We start from the raw sequence: 16,852 nt of genomic DNA, 5'->3' as shown, positions 1-16,852 counted from the left end.
CCCATCAAACCTTGCGAAAATTGAACCGGGTACCTGATTAACTCGACCTGTGGACAACTCTACCCTTACCACAAAGGTCCACTATAAACTTTTGGGGGGGGGGGAACTTGGAAATTTTTGGAGTCGAAACTTTTTTGACCCCTCCAGAGAACCTGAAACTTTTTTGATCCCCTCTTTAGACATACGGTACAAACCTCCCCCCTTTCGAACTTAGAGGTTAAAAACAACTGCCTCCAGGCCCGTAGCCTATTATTAACAGGATTTATTGGGGGTGAAAAAGTGGATTTTTTTCCTCAAAATTTGGACCTTTTTGGACTATAGGGGGCGGATTTTGAAAATTAGATTTTTGGACCTTTTTTTGACCCAAAAGGCATAAAACCCATTTTTTTTCGCTCGCTTCGTTCGCTGGGACTTTTGGGCCAGTTGGGCATTTTGGGATGGGCGGTCCCCCCCCCCCCCCCTGGTTATGGACCTGACTTCCTCCACTGCAGTACGATCAATGTTGCCCGCCTGGCAGCTTTCTTAGTCAGGAGGGAAATAATTATAGCAAAGACAAAAAAATTGTCAGTTGCATCATTTTTACCGGGGGGCATACTCGAAAAGATCATGATGGAAAAAAAATCAAGCAATGTCAATTTTGTGCATCTTCTTTTTTTAGCACGAAGCCATGTTTTTGGGCCCATCAGGGTTAGGCCCCCTAATTTAAACAACAATTAACACACCTTCATTTGGGATAAAATCAGGTGGTGGCCGCATTGCATTATCTAAAAACGCTTGAAATATCACAAACAAATAGGCCTATGTTGATAAATAATATGAATACAAGCTAAAACCGTTGGGGTTCGATAATGAACCCCACAAAACTAACCGAGTATTGGAAAATGCCATACGGCCGGGCGGTTTCACAAGTTGCCGGCTCGATCATGTCATCCGCCGCCTGGCTAAAATAGGTTAAAACTGAAAAAGAAATCAAACTCTGGAACAAAATATGCTCATCACCCATACCCCCTAAATTTGAATGCTTCGGCTGCAACTGAGTTGTTGTGATAGGATCAATGGATTCACACAATTTTTTGGCACACATCAAAATGAGGGGAAAGTTTTTTGGCACAACAAAAGGAAAAAAGTGCCGGGTGCAGGTTGCAAAGATTTCTGACACGGCCAAAGGGTGGGGTGGTGCATGGTGGGGTAGGCGATTTTGACAGATCATCTCAGTGAGGTCACAGGGGAAGTTGCCCAAAGTGGTCCAGAATTGTCAAAATAGTATAAAGTTATTCAAAGTATCACAAACTTGCTTAAAACTTCCTCGAAATTGCGGTAAGTTGCACAAAGTTGCTTTTTAAGTTTCTCAAAATCGCGTAAAGTTATTCAAAATTTCACAAAAATACAAAATTGCTTGACATTTTCTCAAAATTGCTTAAAGTTGCTGAAAAGATGCTCAAAAGTTTTCAAAATTACTCAAAATTGCTTCAGCTTGCGCGCAAGCTGCGTAAAGTTAGTGCGGATTTCATCAAATTTTCCAATGCAGCAGATCAGAAATATGTCATGACAACCTCGCGCACTTTTGAGGAACTTTACGTAACATTAAAAAATGTTGCAAAATTTCAGGCATTTTTGGAGAATTTTGACACCTTTGGGCAACTTCCCCTGTGACATGTGGCCTTCAGTGAGAATTTACCACGGGGTACTGTGATGTACCCTGTATAATTGTGTATCATGAAATAGGGGAAGTTACTTTTATAATCATGCAATAGTTTGTTTATTATTACATCTAGGGGAAAACCCAGATGAATGCAATAACAACATCACTATTTATGTCAAGGGGAAATCCCTGAGACTGTAAAGAAAGATGATGACATCATGGGAAAAACCCACAGGAAGTGATGTAAGGTGAAATGTTAATGTCTATGATTAGAACATTGGGAAAATCCCAGATGGGGGATAAAACACAATGTTAATAATAATTCTAGGCAGACCTGTATCGATATGATTTTAATGTGAATGGATGTAGCTATAGCTCTCAAAAAGAGAGCATTTAATGTTAACCAGTTATTCTGGATACTCAGGGAGTATTTCAAAGTGTAGCCATGGAGGATTCCTACAGTGCTACAAGTTCAGCCTTGCCTGAAATATGGTTATTTCAAAGCTACGAAAATTGACCAAAGTAAGACATAGAGGGTCTTCTGCGGATTGTGAAGGACTTTACGGAAAAGGTTACAATTATTATCATTTGGATACAGATCTGACAGGCTGCCATAGCCTTTATTATTGTCACAGTTTATAGTGTTGATCTGGGCTAGCTAGCTAATATGCTTACAGTCCAATTCCTTCAAAGAAAGGAAATTGCAAACAAACCAGAAATATTTTATGTAGTCAAAGTACTACTATTTACCAGTGTTGTCGGAGAAGATCTAGAATACGTCAAAGAACGTTATTCTTCCAAGAAAGGAATATATATTCTTCTGTCGACTTGCTGAAGTCTGGTGTTTTGATTCAACGCAACTGTCAAAATAAGTGGGGACAACTGCATTGCAGTCCTGCTTCCTGAAGATATTGTGAGAAAGGTGGAAATAGCACCCAGTTTGGAGAAAGCAGCGCAAGGAGTTAAATTTGGAGAACTGCGCAAGGAGTTTAGCATAGGAGAACGGCGCAAGGAGTTTAGTATAGGAGAACTGCGCAAGGAGTTATAAACGTGTTTGGAGAACACCATTTTCGTATAAGGATTTTATACGCAAGGATTTATCAATGCAAGTGTACAAAGGACTTAGCTGATTTTCGCAGGACAAATGAATAAGGATATATTACAGCAGTCGTCCAGAACATTGCAAGAACTTTATGATCACCAAGAAGAAGAATGCTTAAAAGAAGAAGTACTAAATAGATAAAGAGTGATTATATTTGATTATTATGTATGTGCATTTGTTGTCATATATTGTACCAATCATACCTGGCTTTCAATTAAAGACTCAGATTTTATTAGCTTAATCAAACAGTGTATTTGTGTTGTGCATTCGTGTGAATTTGGGTAAAAGGTAATTTTGGCCTTGAGTCAAGTACGACTCGTAACAGTACACATATTGCACAGTATTATACTCCTTATGTGTCAGGAAGCTGCTAGCTGCTGGAACTGAGATTGTATAAGTTAACCTTCAGCCTCAGTGGCAGTTGAGATTGAATTAAGCACTTCCTTTCTCTTGACCCAAAGGCTGACAGTAAATTGGATGGGATATAGATATTTGAAATATAATTATACTGACCTCGAAGTTTGAACTTTTATAATCAAGGTTTGACAAAACAAAATACGTGGAATTTTTGTTGTGTGCATATTTTTGCCTTCTGAAGATTTTAAGGTATAGTCTGGTTGCTCTACGGAAAAAGGAATACGGTAAAGTTCAAACCACTAATCCCTCCAATTATCCCCTGCTATAGAGCTATAGTGTGAAAAGTGTGCCAACAGATTCCACAATTCCATTATTACATAACAATTTTCTATTTTTTTGGCTTGTCTACTGTGGTTTATCATTGGGGTGGGCTTGTCCAGCTGGGAGTGAAAGCTACTTGGCCAAAGGGGGTAATTTTTGGTCCTTTTTCGTAGAGCAAGAGGACTTATAATCACAGAACTGTGTTATATTAAGGCAACGTACCCATATCACTAGTGCACTAAATGAAATTGTGCATTATCAAATTCAAAACGTTCTTATAAGCTTTATATTCAATTTGATTATTCTTTGCCAATGTTATAAAATATTTTTAGTTGGGCCTACAAATGTAAAAAGAGCTAAAAAGTTTCCTGCCCAGCAAACACAAAAACGTTTTAAAAACGTTTTTAATAAGTTATATTTTGGCTTTTGGTTTACATAAAAACGTTTTAATAACATTAAAATGTCGGGTTATATAAAGGTCATAAAAACGTTTTAAAACGTTTTGTATGAAAACACACTACAACAATATTTTTTAAATGTTTTCAAAAATGTTTTTGTACTATTTTTGCAAAAATATTTTGCCAAATATTTTGTCAACACTTAAATAACATTATGTTAAAATATTTGCACTCAGCAAACACAAAAATGTTCTTAAAATGTTTTTTTTCAAAACGTTTTAATAACATTTAAATGTCGGGTTATATAAAGGTCACGAAAACGTTTTTAAAACGTTATTGCAAATATTTTGGGCAAACATTTTTCACAAAATATTTTTTCAACCCCAAAATAACATTCTGTTTAAAATGTTTTGTATCAAGTTTTCAAAAATGTTTTTGGAATGTTATTAAAACGTTTTTATACCCTTTATATAACCCGACATTTAAACGTTTTGAAAAAAACATTTTTTGTTTGATGAGCAGTAGATTATCAAAAAATGATTTTTAATGTTATGAAAACGTTTTATACCCTTAATAGCTCTTAATATACCCTTTATATAACCCGACATTTAAACGTTTTCTGACAACCTTTTATAACCTTTTGCGAATAATGTCGAAAACATTTTGTGTTTGCTGGGTGGTCATTTAAAAGCAAACTAATAAGGTAAAATGAAAGAAAACTCCACTTTAGAGTGGTGTTCTACATGCTCTATGGAGATTTAAAGTCCGATTTAAAGTCACAATATGGACATGTGTAAACATTACAAATACCCCCCAAAAAAAGAATTTGACCAAAATCATTCTAAAAGAATACCGCAGTAGGCCTATTTATATCGTCACATCTTAAAAACAACAACAGGACCTGAAATGAAATGACAGCCCTAACATGTAGGTCAAGTTGTGCCCGAGCCGAGTTGTTAGTAGGTCGAGTCAGCGGACATCTAATTAGCGAAAAAAGCCTCTTCACTTAGCGTATTAATCCTGAAAATTTATTTATATTTCTAAATCGTTTTAGCTATATCTTTTATCTTAAAATCACTTTCCTGTTGTGATTGATGCAAATAAATATATTTTTTTGAAACCAATTCAAATATTTTGTGGTTTTAAATTCTCCCAGCTCTATTTTATTATACCGAGTACGTATCTAATTTGGAAGTGATTCGGTCCAGTATCCTATGGCCGGAAAACAACAACAAGTTGATTACGAGCGTTCAGTAGTGTTGAAAATATTCCATCAAAACTACTAGTAGTACTATCAAAAATAAAGTTCCTGCTCATAGATTGTGCCAGAAATCTTTGTTGAGCTTGCGGATCAGCTCTAGTTAAAAATGGCTGAAAGACAGTCGATTGATGGCCGGTCTTTGCCATCGACTTTGCCGACTCCATCGCTCTACGGAAACGTTAGCAGTGTGCATCAGCAGTCAGGCACAGATGACCCAGCAGACCACCTGCAAGACCAGGACAATGTACACAAAGAAGACGACGAAAACAAGCCAAGCACTAGTACTGCAAGTGGCTCATCTGGTCAGTTGAAATTTAATACATTGTATGAATGATTAAATGATTTTGCTGGTTTGTCATGTTGTATTCAATGCACAATTTTTATTTCAATCAAGACATACATGGCCGGCGATCTTTAGTTTTTTATTCTGTCGGTCGGACATCCGGGCATGAACTAGTTCTAGTAACTATACTCAGCATACTGAGTTATAGTGCACTCTATAAAAATATATCTTTTTCACAAATAAGAAACATCACAATATGTGGGCTCATTTTGGGCTCCAAGGATGTAGACAAGGAACTCTCAAGGACAGTTTTGGCCTGCATGGATGATTTTAATCCCATTGTACCAGACTCTGGGCATACATGGATGATTTTAATCCCATTGTACTACTACCATACCAAAGTTGAGATAATTGATCTACATTGATCTCATCTTTTGGGTGGGTTCAACATTCCCTGAGTTGGCAAAACCTGCAATCTTCATGGAGTAATTTACTTAGTGCAAAAGTGGTCAAAATATTGCTCTGAAAATTGCTTTATTTTCATGATTTGGATTTATCATATTGAGCAGCATTCTCCTTGTGATGTTTCTCAACTGCACTCAGGTTCAGTAGATGTCATTATGTTTATGATAAAGACTGAAGTCTTTGCTGGCAGGGCGAGGCATGAACCGGCTGACAATGGGTCACCCCGGTCCTCCGGGTACTTATTTTACATGACGCTACAGTCTGCTACACTTACGCTTTTCAACCCACAATAGATTGTGCAGCTGAGCGACTACTTGAAGACTTGCAGCAGAGCTCATTCAGTTGTTACGTTCTGTTTTGACCTCGGTAAAATAAAGGTTAAATACTTGGCGAAAATTGCATTTTATGTGAAGCTGAACACATGAACATGTAGTGGAGAGTCTTTATTTTTGTTGTTGGCTGGAGGCCCCATGTCGAGAAGTTATAGAAATGGTAGTAAACCACAAATTTGACTTCTGAATCGGATTTGTTGTCAACGTCTTGTGACGTCACTCCGGGGTAGAGTTGGGCGACTAAGTCGCCAATAGTCGTTAGTCGCGACTATTACTGGTAGTCGCGACTACGACTATTGAAAACCAAAAGTCGTCAAATGGAACTATATTTAAATGTTACAAAATCATGTTAAAAGCGCCAGATATCTGCACTAAAACCAACCAAATACTTACATATAAACTGTGAAAATGTGATAAAAACATTAGTCATTGTCTTACCAATAGTAACACTATACAAACAATAATCATAAAGTCTATAAATCATCATTAGATTGGTCTTGTTGACTTTTTATTGTAAATTTGCACCAAACTTTCACCCGATTTTTTGGTCCAATTCTAACCACAGATAGTCGCGACTATAGTCGTAGTCGTGACTATTTGCTGCCGACTAGTCGACTAGGAAAAATGTGATAGTCGCCCAACTCTACTCCGGGGTCACCTATAGCACTGGAGTGAAAACAACATTCGCATTCACTGAAGTGTAGGTAGGAGAGGCAAACCTTAAAACACATAGTCAGCCAAATTCGCCTAGACCGGGGCAGGGGTCGAAATACAAAATAAAACTTACATGCACAACTCTGATTTTTTCCTAAAAATTGGCTAATTTTCACTAAATTTTACATTTACGAATGACAATTAGCAGTAAGTTCCTTGTCCAAGGCAGGGTTTACTTTAACGCACAAAACACACATATTTACGTGTTCAGGCACTTTTCTGACGTTCCAAAGTCCAATGCGTATAAAATCTTGAAAATGTACACGCGTTCAGATATGGTCATTTTCACGGTAAAGGGTGTAACTTTGGATTTTTAACATTTTAATCCGTAGTATTCTAATAAAGCCACAGAATTCCATCATTTTTGGCCACATAAGTCATCTAGTTAGCAGCTACCTTGGGTAGCATAATCAGCTTTGGGAGTTACTGCGTTCAGTTTTAGCAGGCTTAAATGTACCTAATATTGCCATTTTGAAAAACTATAAAAAACAGTAACATTTTTGTAAAACCCTGTGTTTTCTTCAGTTAGTTCATGGATAATTTTTCTTATCCTGAAAGTACAGTCATATGTTCAGTAAACACTGCCACATTAGATTTAATTGTGAACAGCCCTGTATTTTTGAGAACCGAACTTCGATATTTGTCGTTTCGGAGGCTTCATTTTCCGTTAACAATTGTTAACAAACTTTGTGGGTGTAGCTTTGGTTCATAATTCTTGGTTATTTCTTCACTTCTTCTTGATTCATAACAGTTGTTATCTTAACTTGAAATGGGTAACAAAAATTAGTCGATTTGCAAGCTTTTAAAATTTTTATAAAATCTTGACTTCAAAGAGCCATTTTTCCGTTAACTTTTTGAAGCCTCGAAACAAACTGTTCAGCAAGCTTGTGCAAATATAAATAAAAGAGCTCATCCAATCTATTTATCAAAATGTAGCAAAGTAGATCCTCAAGTCACATGTTTTTAAATCGTGGAGATATATATCACCGTTTGAAAATGGGACCCAATACAAACTTTCCGTTAACAATTGAAGCCTCCGAAACAAATGAAGCCTCCGAAACAACAATAAGATTAATTATCATCTATGCATATCTAAATTGGTGTTTCATACTGATATCTGCATTGTAATCGTTACTTGATATGTGCAGAATGCCATAAATTTAAAAAAATGTTGATATTATGGTTCATGTTTGAAAAATATACTGATACCCAAAAAGCCTGTTTCGGAGGCTTCACATGAAAAAAACACCATACTTAACAAATGGGTGAAAAAGTTAACATGCTATAAATCTACAATATCTGCCGCATAGAATCATTGATTCAATACACACAAGAAAATAACAGCTTAGATGATCCCAACAGTGTTGTTTTCAAAAAACCACTTCTGCAGTGTTTAGCCATTGTTAACATGAAGCCTCGAAACAAAAAAAATGACTTGCTGTGATAATTCAATTTTTGTCACAACTGAAATTCAATACTTAGAAGCAAAGCATGAAAATTGCTAATTGCGATATTGTTTACCTATTTTTTCATTGTCAACTTGCAGTAGTTAGCCAAATATTTTACTTTTATGATCACCTGTGTTGTTAACTGAAGCCTCCGAAACACAAATCGCTTGAATTGCCAATTCTAAAAAATAACTCTAATTTCTGTGAAACTTGGCTGGGAGGTTCCTTTTATCAAGTAGTATTTGTACATGAAGTTAGACATTCAAATTATTTTAGGAACCCAATTAAAACTTAAAAAATATGTTGAAGGTTGGGAAATTTCCATTATAAATGACACTTTATGTTAAAAATTTTCAAAACTGCGATTACAAACATAGCAAAACATGGTATAAAATGTAACTTATATCTGTTGACTTACTTTGGAATGGGATTTCACATGTATTCCAGCTTTCATGTCATAATTTTCTAAGCTTATGTAAAATACATTTTTCTTAGATTTTAACCAAAATGTTATGGAAATGTCAAATTTTTATTAGAAATCAAAAGGTTTAAGCCTTGAAACCTTATTTTACTGGAATTTAAGTTGCTCCTATGCATGATTTCAGTAAACAGAAACATATTTAAGTTGTTTGAAATTTTGACCCTAAAAATCAAAAGTTACACCCTTTACTGTGAAAATGACCATATTGCAAGATTTGAATATAAAGTTGTTTTCTTTAAACTACCATGGTCAGGGTACGCGCTGGTGAATTGCGATCGCGTAAAAGTGACAAGGTCGCCTACTACGCGCCGAACAGACAATCAATGGGTCAACCGACTTGTTGTCAAGTGCGTTGATCAGCCAATCAGCGTGATTGCTTATTTTTTCTGTGTGTACACTCGTAGACGCTTGGCGCACAGCTCGGACCACGGAAGTTTAAAAAAATTAACTTTAGAAAGTTTATAGAAACACCCGATATTGTGCATTTATTCTCGGCTTTGGCATTTAGGACCTACTCCCGAGGGCCCATCACATTTTGTCAGCATCGATCCATGTATGTTTTAGTGATTGCAGTGTCTAAAATTGTATAGTGTCGGTTTGAAATCTTGCAAATTGGTTTCGGGTCCTTTTTTTGTTTAAATGATGCACCAAATAATAACATATTATGTCTTCAATTGGACTTTAATTTTGCAAAAACATCCCCCTCAGACACCCCCATGCGTAGTGGATAAACAAGTGACCATTTTCGCTTCTGCTTTCGACATTTGCCAATTTAGGCCCTATGTTTAACACAATTTATAGGTCTAATGGGGAAAAGCGTGACAACGAAAGGCTTTATGGACCGTCATTTCACAATTTTCGGCTTTTCAACTGTTCAAACTTAAATTTTACACAGTAATACATGTAGTGCCAAAATGGTCCACCAAATCACTTCAATTAAGTCTTCATTTTGCAAAATTTTCCAAGTTCTAAGGGGGAACATCACCTTGCGTAGTTGATAAACAAATGGCCACTTTCACTTCTGCTTTCGACATTTGCCAATTTATGTTTAACACAATTTATAGGCCTACCATACAGGGCATAATTTAGTGATCAGATTTTGCGTAGCAAAAGTGCTATGCAAAATTCTACTTGTATAGCAGTTTCTCAAGTTTGAGTAGCAGATTTAATTCCCTCCCGATTTTAGGAATATTTTAAAAGTTTTCCTAAAAAATATATCTAGAAACACATCGGCAAAATTCAAGAACAAAGATGGCCGTTTTCATAGCGATCCTGTGTGCACACACGGCAAAATGCAAGGCAAAATACTGCCAAAATGATGACCGCTGAAGGCAAATAACAAGAAAACGTGGTAAATAAGTAACACAAACTTAATTTTGTTGCATGCACATATCAATTTATTAGCTCTTATTGACAACAAGGTGAGTTTATAGTATGTCATGTTTTGTAAGTGGTAAAATTTTGCATCGCAAAATATGCGATGCATCGAAAATAATGAATCGCTAGATTGAGTTAGACTCGCCGAGTCTCATGGACGCCGTTCCTATGTCCATCAGACTCGTATTTCCCATTTTGGATGTCAATGGGAAATACACACTTAACGATTGGCTTGCCGGTTAGAAACTTGAAAAAAATCTTTAAAATTTTATCAATGTATATAAAAGTGGTACCAACCTTATTGTGCTTGCTAATTTAAGACTCGGTTGAAACAAAATTAAGGATCGAATGCATTTTAGTGTCCAAAAGGCAAAATTATCGTCAAAGTTCTGCGAAATCGGCACCCTTATGAAGGGTTCAGAATTGAATCGGGAACGAAAATATCCGATCTTTGCGATCAAAAACACAAAATTACAACTTTAAACATACTATTGGCAAAAGACATTATTATCAAACAATATAGAATAGAAAATTTGACATCATTTTCTCAAAATATTGAAGAAATTTGCTCACTAGACATCGAAAAAGTACGCAATCCAATTCCCGTTCAAACGCGTGAGAAACTGAAAGTGCATAATCCCGACTAGATTGAGTAGCAAACTGCGATGCGATGCCGACTAAATTATGCCCTGCTACCATAATAGGGAAAACTTGCCATCTACGAAAGACTCCATAAACTGTTCATTTCACAAATGTTCGGCTTTTTTTAACTGAAATTTTACACATTACCGTAATACTAATAGTGCCAAAATGATCCACCAAATTGCTTTAATAATTAGGTCTTCATTTTGCAAAAGTTTCTTACTTCTCAAGGGGCATTTTTAAATATTATTTTCTTCTAAAATTTCCCCCCCAGGGTTCCCCTTAAGGTTTTAAAAATGTGCGTCCGTAATGACGCAAGTTTGCTGACGAGGTTGCAAAAACTTGCGTCCAGACAGATTTTTGTGCATCCATCTGAAATTCATGATTATGATGATACACACGCACCCGGTCTACACCTCACCAAATGTTGGTTGTTAAAAAAAATTAATTTTCGCCGTGATATTCCATCTCCATTCGCTATGATAATATTTCTCATTGCTGTGTCAGTTTTGGTCAAAAACGTGGTCAAAAACAGGTGCAAAAACATGAGCAAAGTCTGTCAATCTTGAGCAAATTTTCGTTCGTAATTTTACTTCCGCATTTCTTTTTTTAAATTAACGTGTTGTTGATGCTACAAAGCTAAAACATGTGCTGCCACAAAAAAAAAAAAAAAGGGTTATCATTTGAATTTTGTCTTTAAAATTGCTTTTATTCATCGTAACAATAATACTAATAAAGGAAACTTATATTATTTATATGAGAAAATAAACATAAAATATTAAAAATTGAATATTGTCAGGTTGTGAAAAATATTAAATAAACATTAACCGCACGTTAGCGGCACATGTTGAGTCCAGCATGCTTGCTTGTAAACAAATCAATCGGGACTTCCCCAGGCCATCAAACAATGATCGTTCGAAAAAGCAAAAAAAAGTGCACGATTTCCTGACGTTGCATTTACAAATATTGCAGAATTTACTTCAATTCTTAGCAGGTGGGTCAACATTTTGGGGCTTTTATTATCTTTAAAAATATAAAAATTTCTTAGTTTTATCATCAATTAATGATAAAATTTCGAAGTTTTGTCTGCGTCCACATGCATGTGACATGGACGCAAAATACTTGATTAGCCATGTGAACTTGCGTCCAAATTTGTAAAATACTCGTCTGGACGCAATGACGCACACTAACGGGAAGCCTGTTTCCCCCACCCCCTTCTGACTGCTCTAGATCTGCCACTGCTCCAAACAGTGGCGTAGATTTCTTGTTGACGGGGGGGGGGGGGGGAAAAAAATGTCTTGAAGTATAGTGAATCCAGCACCTTTTGGAGAAAGAATAAGTTTATGGTACAAAAAATGTTGCCATTTTGAAGCTAAACTGTTGAAATATGGTGCAAAAGAGGAATAAATTCCGAAGTTTTTTCTGCGTCCACATGCATGTGACATGGACGCAATATACTTGATTAGCCATGTGAACTTGTGTCCAAATTTGTAAAATACGCATCTGGACGCAATGACGCACACTAACGGGAAGCCTGTTTCCCCCACCCCCTTCTGACTGCTCTAGATCTGCCACTGCTCCAAACAGTGGTGTAGATTTCTTGTTGACTCGGGGGGGGGGGGGGGAAAAAAAATGTCTTGAAGTATAATGAATCCAGCACCTTTTGGAGAAAGAATAAGTTTATGGTACAAAAAATGTTGCCATTTTGGAGCTAAACTGTTGAAATATGGTGCAAAAGAGGAATAAATTCGCGCGAAGCGCACAAAAATTTGCACTTTTGGGGCAAAATGGCCAAATATGAGGTTAATTTGGTCAGACACCCACATACAGGCATCAACATTGGGGGATGATTGTAGGGACCAGCCCCTGGCAAAATATTGGGGGAGAAATTCCCCCCCCCTCTGGATCTACGCCTATGGCTCCAAAAACACACATATATATGACATATTGTTAATAAAAATTCCTTTAAAAAAGGAATGTGGCGCCCAATGTGAACTTGGACGTGATATGGTGAATTCCATGGTGTGTAGATTTGGTATTATAATGATTTTCTAGGGAAGAGTAGAAGATGATCAAATGCAAGAGAAATGTGTTTGATTGGGGAAGGTGTTCTGACAATCCAAATATAAACTTAGTCCACCTCAAATGACCTGTAACAATTTGTGATTGACATTACTTAATTCACCTCGGATGACTTTGATCTGGCATTCAACATTTTCGCGCGTACACCAATCATATCCATAACAATTTAACTCTTACAACTTCCTGTCAACTCTCTCATTTAAAATTCTAAATTTCTGTCTGTTTGCCTTTTCTGTCTTATACCATTTAGTACACTACAGTTTGTTACAATTATTAAGATAAGCGGTAAACTGGTTGAACGCATACCAAGGTCAGGATTTATTTGGTGTTTTTATAAATCCTAATTTTGTATTTTAAACAAAGAATATACGCTCACCATTTTATCCTGTGCATATCAGAAAACAATAATAAAATAAAATCCAAGCAAATTGTGGTTTTATTTCTGAGCTGGGCATAATTTTAGCAAAACAATTGCGAAGTCAATCTAGCAAGAGTGAAATTAGAAGCTTTGCACTAAGTCATGCCTATATTGTGGCACGCCTCCGTAGAGGGCGCCACAAAAATGTCTTCAAAAATTATATTATAAAAATACCCCTTGGGCAATGTTTTTGACTCCTTCAGAGGAAAAATTCACAATTGAAGGGGTCAAAAAAATTTGAAAATACCCCTTCAGCAAAATGCTTAAAAAGAAAACCCTGGTCCAAGGGAATTTCAAGCTAACTCAATTTTTCCATGAGAGCGTACTAGGCACCACCAGGGTTCGAACCCGCAACCTCTCGCACCATAGTCGAACGCCTTATCGATTGAGCTAACTTGACTGCTGAGCATTCTATAGTGGACAAAACCTGCTGAAAGTAACAATGAACAATGAAAAACGGCCGCATGTGATTTCAGAAAGTGACAGACGCAAATCTAAAACTTTCAAGCTTTGTACAAACCCATTTTGTCAGCCTAAAACTGTAATGTATGCAGAATACAAAAAAATTACATTATTGTTAGCTTTGTGCTAGCATATTACTTTCAGTTTTGTAATGCTTAATTTAAACATGCTAAAGAATATCCAAAGTTACACATTTTGAGGGGTACCAAAGAAAAGGCATGGAGCACCCAAGGCAATTGCCTTTAGTGCCTCGGTTATTTTTCCTTGTAAATATCCCCTTCAAAATTACATCTATTTCACTTCTTAATTGATTTATTTTTGCTTCCCAGATTCTACTCACATCACAGCGGCAATGACTAAATTGGACATTGGCAGCAACACCATTCCTATTGAGGACATTCCTGACTGTCCAGTCTGCCTGCAGAAATGCATCCATCCAGTCAAGCTACCTTGCACACATGTCTTCTGTTTCCTTTGTGTAAAAGGAGTTGCTATGCAGAGTGGACGTTGCGCCCTCTGCCGTAAACAGATCACCGCCGAATTCTTCAGTAATCCCACGTTGCTGCGATATGAGAAGGACATACTTCAGTTAGAGCAACAAGCTGGGGAACAGAAGAAGGATCAGTACACTTGGTATTATGAAGGTCGTAATGGCTGGTGGCAGTATGAAGAACGAACCAACCTAGAACTGGAAGAGAGTTACTGTAAGAAATTAAGAACATTTGAATTGCTGATCGCCGGTTTTGTTTACACCATAGACTTGGATAACATGGTGCAAATGCGGCGGAGCGATCCGTCGAGACGGAGGAGGATCAAGCGCGATTTGGTAAACGCACCAAAAAAAAGGTATCGCAGGATTGAAAATTGCGCAACAGACGGAAGGTTCATCGGCATCGAAAAATTCTGAGGCCGGCAGGGAGGTGTTAGGCGGGGAATCGGATAAGAGCAATCAAGCAACAGGTGGTGGGCCTGTGGACGGAGCAACTCAAACACCGGATGGACATCTGAATGTGGCAAATCAGACTGACCATCCGAAGCAGGACACAACTACCTCGACAAATACTTCACAAAGAGGTACGTCCACCGACGAGACTCCATATGAAGTATTACCACAACCACGAGGTAATAGAACTGACATAAGGAGACATTCTCATGATCTGCAGCTTTCTCAATCTGAAGCCAGAGGTGAAGTTGCAGCTGCTGCAAGTACATCCACCTCATCATCATCAGGGCACAGTAAGTCAAATAGAACAAATAGTGCTGGCAATCAAAAGAAGTCAAAATCATCTAAAACTTTAATACGTGACTCGGTCCCACGCCATCCAACTCCCAGGACAACAGCTCTTGAAAACGAGTCATATGGACTAGCGGTGCATCATCAGCGAGCGCACTCAAATCGGTCACCACCGAGCATGTCGTCGTCAGGTCAGAGTGATAATGAGCATCAAGGTGCGGTTTCTCGCCATTCAGGTAGGTCTGTGTCTTCGCGCGATGATATGGATTTGAATTCGGGGGATACGTCGGTGAGGTCAGCGATGAGAAGAGGAGATGACGGACAAACTGATGGACAAACACGCAGCAGACAGGTGCGGCAGAGGAGGAGAAATCCTCCACATTCCTCGGATGTGTGATGTTATATTGCTGTCACAATTGAAGGGCACTTTTGCCATACTTGTTCAGTCCATCACACGTGACTCAAAATACTTTGTTGGGTCATTTGACAACTAGCCAATATATCATAAGAAAAAATTATGTTTTTGAACAAATTGAAGTATGTAAACTAAATATCTAAAGATCTTTAAAAGTGATTTTTGATGCATCGAGTGTCACATGCGTTGACTGTTTTATACAGGATCTCTTGTGAGTCATGTAGGGCATGTACATGTATGTAGTACACTCAGGGTACACATTCATGACCAAACATGAAACTCTGAACATTTGTGATAATGAGATCAGTAACTGAAGTATAAATAAAAACATTCATTTGCATGTCCTCATGAAAAATATTGGCTGTTTCATAAAAGACCAAACAAATGATAAATGAGAAGCATGATGGTGGACTTAGTCAATTAGCAAGGGCCTTCAAAATCCTTTTGCATTTGCTGATGTTGCATAAACACTCATACTATGAGTGTGTATAATTTAAAAAGGTGCTCCGATTGGCTGATTTAAATATTGGTTGTTAAATATCAGCAAAAATTTGATACTGATCAGAATTTCATTTGCTGATTGTTAGCAACCAATTTGCAGTATTTGCCCTGCAGGATAGCATCCAATAATGCTGTTGGGATAATTGGGGTAATTCTCTAAAAACATTGAAAATTTTATGAACGACTTACCTGGCACCTTATTACCTTGAATATGCTTTTTTTGGATTTCATTCTTGCCTGTTTTCATGTCAAAAAATGTGTGTTCATGTACATGTATAACTTCCATTATAATGTACATGTAACATACTCGGAACAGCACATGCCTACGTATACCGGCTGCATTAAAATGATTGGCACCCATCAGTTTTGATGTTTATTTGAAAGCCTGTTTTTTCCAAATGCAACATGGGATCCTTTTAAAATGACAAGAAATTAATATGACCTTTTATAATGTGCTACAAATTTAGATTTGTATTTTGTAGGCTATTTGGATGTGCCAGTCTTTCACTGGAAACTGATAGGTACCAGTAATTTTGATACAGCATGTATACATGTAGAATGTACTTATGAGGGCTTAGTGTGCAGACTACTACAGACTAACCACAAACAGTCAAAGCCTTGGCATCACCCGATAATGAGGGCCGATCGTTCCATGAAGGGCAACAGATGAAACTTCTATGTACGTAACTGCATAGTCTTTTTTGTAAACACGAAGACACATAACACTGTCGTGTATTTTTTTTATTCAAGGTTTATTAGAAAAAATGCACTTCGCAGCCAAAGGCTGAATTACATACATTGCACATATAAAAATACATAAGCTAAATAATAAATGGCATATAAATATAAATTGACAATATTTTTAAACAAAGACACATCAAATGCAAATAACCTTCCTTGCTCGCTCATACAAGCTG

General features: G+C 37.1%; 1 protein-coding gene across 1 annotated transcript; it reads left to right on the top strand.

Moving 5' to 3' along the window:
* Positions 1-5,034: 5,034 nt before the first annotated feature.
* On the top strand, positions 5,035-16,646 carry LOC140166538 (uncharacterized). Its single transcript, XM_072190024.1, is given in 3 exon segments — positions 5,035-5,383; positions 14,115-14,623; positions 14,625-16,646. Coding segments are annotated over 3 exon segments (1,497 nt in total). The 5' UTR covers positions 5,035-5,187; the 3' UTR covers positions 15,417-16,646.
* Positions 16,647-16,852: the final 206 nt, after the last annotated feature.

Source organism: Amphiura filiformis, chromosome 12 (assembly GCF_039555335.1).
Source record: "Amphiura filiformis chromosome 12, Afil_fr2py, whole genome shotgun sequence".
NCBI classification, from domain to species: Eukaryota; Metazoa; Echinodermata; class Ophiuroidea; order Amphilepidida; family Amphiuridae; genus Amphiura; species Amphiura filiformis.
This window is presented reverse-complemented; position numbering and strand designations above follow the sequence as displayed.